General features: G+C 48.4%; 1 protein-coding gene across 1 annotated transcript in view; it reads right to left on the reverse strand.

The window, feature by feature from the left end:
- Positions 1-8,795, reverse strand: part of COL5A1 (collagen type V alpha 1 chain) — a 124,432-nt gene that overhangs the window by 70,191 nt on the left and 45,446 nt on the right. Inside the window, exons 9-10 of the mRNA XM_019472435.1 lie at positions 8,229-8,270; positions 7,901-7,963 (exon numbers count right to left, since the gene is read on the reverse strand). Of these exons, the coding sequence (XP_019327980.1) occupies positions 7,901-7,963; positions 8,229-8,270 (105 nt within the window). The remainder of the gene's footprint in view (positions 1-7,900; positions 7,964-8,228; positions 8,271-8,795) is intronic.

Here is an 8,795-nt window from a genome sequence, read left to right on the forward strand (position 1 = left end):
AAGTGATACACAATGCAATTGCTCACCACCCGCAACCGATGCCCAACCAGTTCCCGAACAGCGGTCACTGCCCCCCGGCCAACTCCCCCCAGTTTCTAGACTGAGCGTGACGTCACGTGGTATGGAATGTCCCTTTGGCCAGTTTGGGTCAGCTGTCCTGGCTGTGCCCCCTCCCAGCTTCTCGCTGGCAGGGCATGAGAAGCTGAAAAGTCCTTGCCTAGTGTAAGCACTGCTCAGCAGCAACTAAAACATCGGTGTGTTATCAACATTATTCTCATATTAAATCCAAAACACAGCACTGTACCAGCTACTAGGAAGAAAATTAACTCTATCCCAGCTGAAATTAGGACATACACCTGTAAGCGCACACAATTTTTCTTAGCAATTCCCTCTTCTTACATCCTGGCCCCTGTATTTTCAGGGTCTGCCATATGCAATTTTTAAGCAAGCAATAAAAATCTCTGCAATGTTCCAAGTTAATGGAATCAATGCTTAGTTGGGTCTGTTAAAACCTATTTAAAAAAGTATATGAAACTTCATAACTCAGGTCAGTGAAACAGAAATGTAGAAAGATAAATACATTTCCATACATGTTCAGTCATCTGGGTCATTCCATTTTTCTCTTTTTTTTTTTTCAGTCCTATGAGGCTACTTCCATCTACAAGGGAGTGATCCTGTCAGCAGCTGTAAATCAGCAAAACCCTGAGGATCTCAATGGAGCTGTGCTGATTAACATCAGTTGAGTATCTTTAACTTGTACTAAAGAAACGGGTATGCAGTAAAAGATCTATTGATGAAGCTATAAATAATCAAATATGGCCAATTTTCCTAAGGCAGCCCATAGATTATTTGTGTTCCCAACTGTGTACTTGGCAAAAAGTTTAAGTTAACCCAAATTTGCACATCCATCCAGCAATCCCACATGCAAACGAGGATGACATCCAACTACTCAACGTGTACGCCTAATTCCAATTTTCACACCAGCTTAAGGAGCCAAAGGCAAGAGTGACTTGATCACATCCCAGTGAGGCGAAGAGCAGCCCTGGTGCTCATTTCATGGCGAGACAGACAGGACCGCCTGGCCAACAGCTCAAGCTTTAGGACTTGGACACTCCCTTATTTAGTAAATACCAATAATAAATCTATCTGCGGAGAACCAAAGCTCTTAGAAGGGCAAGCAACAAACATCTATGTTAGTTCTTGCTCTCTTCAACCTGGCCTGAAAGCCCTTCAGCCTGTGCAGACACCAAAGTAAAAATAAAACCCTGCCACAAATCACAGACTTATATGGACACGCTACAGGGACACAGAAGAGCCAGACCTTGCCCCGGAAAGTTGCACGCTCACCCCACAAGGCAAAGGGAAGCGGATAAAGGTCGAAAGGGAGGAGGGAAAGAGAAATAGGTAACAGTTCCTAAAAATCAGAACGTTTTAAAAAACCAAGCCACCAAACCAAAGTGTTTGATGTGTTATCCTTGCCCCACTGTCTTCCAGCAAGACCTTGGTGCATTTCTCAATCTCTTTGTTCCCTCTTCTTCCATTCCCTCTATGCCATGTTCAACTTAACATTTCCCTCGTCGTCTCCCTCTTAAAAAGGAACCCAAAATATTCAAGGCAAAGTTTCAAGCACTAAATTAGAGCCCAGCACCAGGGTGGGGGTGAAGAGCTGCTGCTACTCCACCCTGCCCCAGCCCGTGCATCGCTCCGGCCGGGCTGCGGCTGGACCTGCACCACAATTACAGGGCAGAGCAGCGCTGTGGATGAGGAGCCAAGGTCTGCACCGCAACCGGCCTGGAATAACAACGCTGCTCCCAGCGCTGCAGCAGACAGCACTGCAGCCAGTGATTTATCAGCAAAAAAAGAAAAAAAAAGGACCCAGCAGCTCCCTCAGCGCCAAAGGGAGACTGCATAACACACCAGCCCATCCATTTTTCAAGACAAGCTCATGATGTTACATTCACGCTGTTTACTTAGTCTGGCCGACACCAGAGTCCCTGACTCCGCTGATGAGGTGCAGAGGGCAGTCCCATCTGTTGGAGCAGAAGCACAAGAAATCATTTGGGCCAGACTCATTTTATATAATAAACTTTCTTCCCCTCTCTCTCTCCTCCTTTAACTCCAGTCCTGCATATGATGGATCAGGAATGAGCTTGTTTATCTCTCTGCGCGTACTCTGCTTGACAAACATTGATGCAATGTTTTTATACATAAACGCCTCTTTTTGTTTCAGGTTGAGTGCGTGAGGTCTTTTCCTTGTGGGGTGGAGCGGCGGGGGGCAACGGTACAGAGGAAAATCAAACCCATAAAGGACTTGTTAAATTTACTTTCACGAATGCCTTTAAGAAATGCAGCATGCCAGACTCTCAGTTGGTGTAAATCTGTGTCACTCATTATGTAAATAGAGATTTGCTGATATATAGCAGCCAAGGATGGAGACTTCAACTTTCATTTGGTGCAGTGCTCTAAAATGCCATGCCGAGTGCAAACACTAATGCAGTATTTCAAGGGAATGTTTAAACTGAAACCTCAGTGTGTTAGTGCCCGGGCTCCTTGAGTGACAGAGTGGTGCCCAGCAGCCCACAGTATTGAGCCTCAAAATTTGCTGTAAGTGTCTCTCCAGAATTATTTTTCTGCCATTTTCAGCCCTGGTCAGAAAATTACGGAACAGAAGATCTTTCTCACAGTATTTGGGGTCTTCTAGGTAAGGCAGCGCTTGCCGTCTGATGGAAAAGAGGGCACCCTGAAAACGTCAAGCCTTTCAGAACCCCAATAAGGATTTCAGGGACCTAGTACACTTCTGAGATGCAAAACTGTCCTCAGGGGGAATGAGTCCTTTGGGACGCACTGATTGTATAGTCTTGGAAGCTATAGCTATTGCTTTGCGACCAGCCTTCCCCCAGAGGCACGCTGATCAAGACACCCCAGATTTCCAAACACACAGCGGGGTCGGTGACAGAGCTGCAGTTTGCTCTAATGCTGCAGCTCATCTTGTTCAAAGGAGCTGCATTTTCCCCCACTTTCTTCATTCCAGTCCGAAGTTCCCATGAAATAGCTCTCTGGTCTCTTAAAGTGCCATATTTTCTTCTTCCCACTGCTGGAAGAAACCTGCCTAAGTCATCCTAGACCGCCCTCCCCCAAGATGAGTCCTCTGAAACCTCCCACAAACAGGCTGCTCTGCAGCTTTGCCGGTGACGCAAACTCTTCTTCACATTGTAAAATAACTGGGATAAATGAACAAACTGACATGATGAATAAAACAGAGCTAAATGAGTGTTGGCCAATATTAACATAGCTGAATGTTGTTGGTATATTAATTCAGTGCACCTGCCTGATTGCAAATAAAAAGTCTATCAGATGCAGGCATAGGAAGTGTTCCTCACTGTACACATATAAGCGTCATGTAAATTCATGAGCTACGTGCAGGGTTAATAATAAACAAATTAAAAGAGGAGCTGCTCTAATTGAAAAGGAGTATTTTAATACAGTTGCAGTTCCTGGCTCTGCAAGTTCATCACTTCTCTATGCACAATATGTTGTATCACATTCTGTTCTGGACACTCAGAAAAGCAGGATCTGCCGTCTGTGCTAGAATGCAAATTACACCTTTCATTTCAGGGTGCGGAGCAACATCATCAGGGACAGTGTGTCTGCTGCTGATTGGCTTTGCACGGCCATTCAAGAGGAGCCTGGCCAGCAAACGCCTGCATCTGCCTGGACAAATGGCAGAAATGCAGACTCCCTTGTCACCGGGGTCAGCATCCATCCTGCCAGGCAAATGAATTCTTTGGCACAGAAGCAGCGCATCAAGGGGAGAAGAGAAAGCTAGGCAACATATAGAACCCATGCAGGATGAAGACTCACCAAGAGCCTGATGAAGCCACACAGCTCTTTTGACTAATCCTAGACCACCGCAAGATGCAAACCACTGGCTGGGACCTTGCCCAGCTTGCCCATCCTCTATGAAGTCCGACACCCGAGGATGCAGAGCCCTCCCTTGGTCCTTCTGCTGGAGTAGGGCAGGAAGAACCAGGACTGCAGTGTCTCAAGGGTTAAGCCAACCTCTCTGAGCAGTGGCCCTGGCTCCCGGCCATGGGCTGAGCCTGCAGCTGCGTATTGACTTTCTGAGCTTGCAGGCACCAATCGATGGAGCACAGTCAGGGCCTCTCGTTCTCAATCATGTCACAACCACAGGAAACTTTATTACTGTTCCATCAAAAAACAATAAATACACCAGGAGTGTAAATGAGGTGGGGGTCTTTACAGCAATGCTCCAGGGGGGACGCAGGAGCACAGCAGCCAAGGGACTCCAGCCAAGTCCCCAGGGGACCAACAAGGCAAAGAGCCTTAATTAAAAAAAACAACAAAAAACAAACCAGGGCCCAGGTTAGGGTCATTGCCACAAGAATGCTCCAACACCTGAGTAACCTCCTCAAGTACACCTTAAAACCACAGCAGACACGGGCCTGCACTGGGAAGTAGTGATTTTATTTCTCTCAGTGGTTGTATTTTGCAACATGAACGTCATCAGGCTGGGAGGTGAATAATGAAGGTTTGGAGCCAGCTGGTTACTTTGTCCTCCAGCAGGCAGGAAAGCTGGGAACACAAGCCCCCCTTGCCCATGCCCCCAGGGGTCCCAAATCCACCCCAATGGGATGGTCATTCGGAAGAGCACCAAGCTGCAGAGGGACAGTTTCCCATCTCTTGCTTATTGCTGACAAGCAGGTGGGATGGAGAACCACCTCGATGGGTGGGAGAGGAATGATGGCAAGGGCAGCGCTAGGGAAGGACAACAGCTCAAGGGTGCACAGGACAGAAAAGGCAACACAGATGGATTTTAAAAGCTGAGGGGAGAAGGGAAGGGTAAACACCAGCTTAAAAAAAAAAAAAAAGGCCTCTCCAAGTTAAGGCACAGTGGCTCAGTGTCCACTTAACCCACGCAGAGAGCTGGGCCAGGAAGGACTTAGGGAAAAATATTCAGCCTGTCTAATCTGTGGTTTCATATTTTGATACATCCCTTCCTGCATCCTTGTGTATAACCGTGCTCGGTCGCTTCCAGAGGTGCCTCAGCTGGTGTTGCTGTGCCCACAGCCAGGCCAGGAGCCAGAAGAAATGAAAACCAGAGGGTTTGATGCACACCTGATGGCAACCACAGAAGAAGCCAGGGCAAACCTTGGCATCGCTCCAGCATTAAAAACAAGGCTAAGAGGTGAGATCTTGTTCTGATCCTCTGCAATGGAGTGAACACTCCCTTCCTATTCTTTCTGGGTTTTAGGTTACTCAATTAAGACAAAAAAGAAAGTTAAAAAAAGCACAAGGCCACAATATGAATCCTTCAGGACGAGAGGAAATGGCCTCAAGTTGCGCCAGGGGAGGTTTAGGTTGGACATGAGGAAAAATTTCTTTACTGAAAGAGTGGTTAAACATTGGAACAGGCTGCCCAGGGAGGTGGTTAAGTCACCATCCCTGGAAGTATTTAAAAGACGTGTAGATGAGGCGCTGAGGGACATGGTTTAGTGGGCATGGTGGTGTTGGGTTGACGGTTGGACTCGATGATCTTAGAGGTCTTTTCCAACCTCAATGATTCTATGATTCTTAACAGCACAGCTAATTGCTGCAACTGCTAAGACACACATGAGAACAGCACAACACCCCTTACCTATCCAGACCTTCCCATTTGAACCCGGTCGTCGGCTTTTCCCACCTTGTCTGGGCAGAATTCGACCCAAAATCTGCCAGAAGAGTAGGAAGCCCTACAAACTCAAAGAGCCTGGGTCACCCCAGCTTATACTTCCCGGGCACTCAGGAGGCAAACGGGATGCAGTTCCCCATCTGGAAACCAACTGTTGGATCGGTGAAGGATGCTGCGGTGCACGCGAGCCTGCCATGGGTGGCGGGCTGCCTTATCTGCCAGAAAAACATGCTCAGGACCTCAAGCGATCAGATTAGGGAAGCATTTGCTGATAAGCACTCCCTTCCTTGGAAAGGTGTTTTGCATTCTCTAGGTGACAGCGCTGACGGCAGCGGGATGTTGTGTGCTCGGGCACATCTCCTGTGATCTGTGTCACTGCTGCTCTCCTCCCTCCTGCGCTTTCCAGGAGAAACTCTGGAAAAAACAGACCTCCAACTAAGCCTGCCTTCAGAAACCCACCTGTAGGCACATTTTTTTGCCCTTTTTGCTAACAGGACTGTCAGGATGTCTCAGGCCACAACAAGCTACAGGTGGAGGCTGGCATTAGGGCTGCTGGGAGCCCCATTCCCCAGATGAAACAGCAGTACACTAGAAGCTCTTTTGAAAGCATACTTGACTGCACTCAGCATCAAGATGCGCCAAGGCACCAAAACAGTGTCTAGCTCCAAACTCCATTTGTTTTGCTCAGGCAAACCTGCTGAAATCAATGAATTTACTCATGCAAGACGACTGCTGCTGGTATGCATGTCCCCCTGTGCCGCTGCTGCACCAGCCTGCGGCCCCACACGTCGCTCCGCTGAGCTGCGCCAAGACAGGAACCGCTCTCTTCTCCTGTCAGCACAGCCCTGGTTTTGGTGCTCCATCACCTAAACTAGTATTGCTCAAGGGCACTGCGTGCACTCCTCTAGTTACAGACCCAAACCGAGCTGCTCGGGCAGCCGAGGCTGATCCCACCTCAGCCTCTGTGCAAAGCCAGAGCCCATCTGTGCTATAGTGAATCTTCCACTAGATGTCAGGCCAAAATTCCCACTGGGTGCAGGGCTGGGAGCAGCATGGAGCCTGATCCTCGTCTGCCCAGGCAGCTGCGCACGGGTACCCTCTCGCCGGGCTGCCTCTGCCAGGGAGGGGGAATAGGCTTGAACTGTGAGCAAACAAAAGCAAATGAGGAGTGCATTGGTATGAGGGTCACTTAGACTCGGCTCAGGGAGTGAGGAGAATGGGTTTTAATTGTCAGCATTGCCAAGCACACAGATTGTCGCTCGAATGGTGCTTGTGCACCACTTACTGACCCCAGGCTTGAGTTCAGCAGCTCCCAAAACACAGGTCATTCCTGATCCCAGGTGAGGACTCAGCAAGAACGAATAAATATGCAACTCTGACCAAAGCGCGGTGCTAAACTATGGGATTTGGGGTCACAGTCCACAAAAGGGCATGGAGGCAGCAGCTGCCTTCGATGAGACACCCTGAAGCTGGAGGCTTCTGCAGGCAGCAGTTTACAAAGCAGTGGCTGCTAGGGGCAAAACCGATTTAAAGTAACATCAAAACCAAACATGCAAAACCTAAGTTACTGCATTGCTAAAGCACATAAATCAGTCTCTAGTGCTTGCTGGTACAGACCAATAATCCACCTACAGAAAAGGCGAGGTGCTGCACAAGAGCCACCTTCCCACCAGGAGCAGTCTGGGACACAAAACGAATGTAAGGAAAGACCTGCAGCAGGGGTGCTGGCATGACCCTGGGACCATCCTGGACCTAAACAAAACCAAACCCTCTACCAGAACTCACAACACCAGCTGGAACGAGGACGCAGAATTGCCGTTGAACTTCATTTTACTGTGCTAACAGCTATTTTCTGTGTTTGCTTATCCTGTTTTCCCAGTGCCACAGCCCAGTTCCCGCACTGGAACAAGCAGTCACGTGCCAAAGGGTGCAAGCAGAGCGCAGAGGGTTTGTCAGCCTTACTCTTGGTTTCAACCTGGAGAAAACTGCTTCACGCATTTGACTAGCGTGGCTGTTCCCCAGCCCTTTGCCCCTGCATGCAAAGGTCTGCCCTGTACCCTACCATAAGCTCCTTTTGGGGCTGACTCAGAGGAGATTGCTATTACAGGATGAGCAGTATTTTAGGGCTCCAATGATACGCCACAGTCCCGTTTTGCACACACAAAACAACTCAAGGCTTCAGCCAAAGAGGAGAAAAACATGGGTACTCACTCTCTCCCCAGGGTCACCCATTAAGCCCACGGGTCCAGTTGGTCCTGGAGGTCCTGGAAGGCCCTAGCATAGAAAAGAGAAAAAAATAAGCCACTAAAGGAAAATGTGTTATTATTTGTAACATATTGTACAACGAGCAGGAAAAGAATTAGAGCTTTCTGTTTATTTTTGCACCAGAAAAATCGACCCCGAAGCGCTCTGTACACATGCATGGCATATGGAAGCAATAGAGCCCGGGAACAGCTGCGTGCTGAGCCCTCCACATGCATCCAGCACCCCAGAGCCACGCGCATCCTTCGGTGCAAGGTGTAGACAAAGTGCCACTTACTGCCGGGCCTTCGGGACCAGGTGGGCCTTCCACCAGCATACCCTAAGCAAGAGGAAGAAAAAAAGTGATTAGCAAGGCACATCCTCAAAGTCACTTTGACTACAGGGCTGGAAAGCCCAATGCTTTATCTGTTCTTACATATTTCAGGTCTTGCTGCTAGGTCTAGGCATCCCAGAGCTGAAGGGTTTCCACTCTCTCTGGATGAGATCTCCCATGTCCCCATTGCCAGAGGAGACTGCCCATTGAAAAGCCAAATAAAAGCCAAATACCATTTATTTGAATCACGCAGGGCACAGCAAAACAGCCCTTTTCCCCCAGCACCAAGCCCACACTCGCCCCAGCACAGGGTCACCTTCCTAACCACAACCTTTCTCCCTTAGCTCACGGCCAGGCAAAGGGCAAACCCTGGGGCACGTCCAGCCTTGACAGTGCTGGAGCGGGAGAAGAGCTCCTCTTCAGGAAGAAGCTGCTTCTAGACCCAAGCAGCTTAAAAAAGTTAATAATCAAATTGCAAGTGTGTTTTTTTTTTTTTTTTTTTTTTTTTTTTTTTTTTTTTTTTTTTTTTTT

This window comes from Aptenodytes forsteri, unplaced genomic scaffold, assembly GCF_000699145.1.
Source record: "Aptenodytes forsteri isolate BGI_AS27 unplaced genomic scaffold, ASM69914v1 Scaffold68, whole genome shotgun sequence".
Classification (NCBI taxonomy): Eukaryota; Metazoa; Chordata; class Aves; order Sphenisciformes; family Spheniscidae; genus Aptenodytes; species Aptenodytes forsteri.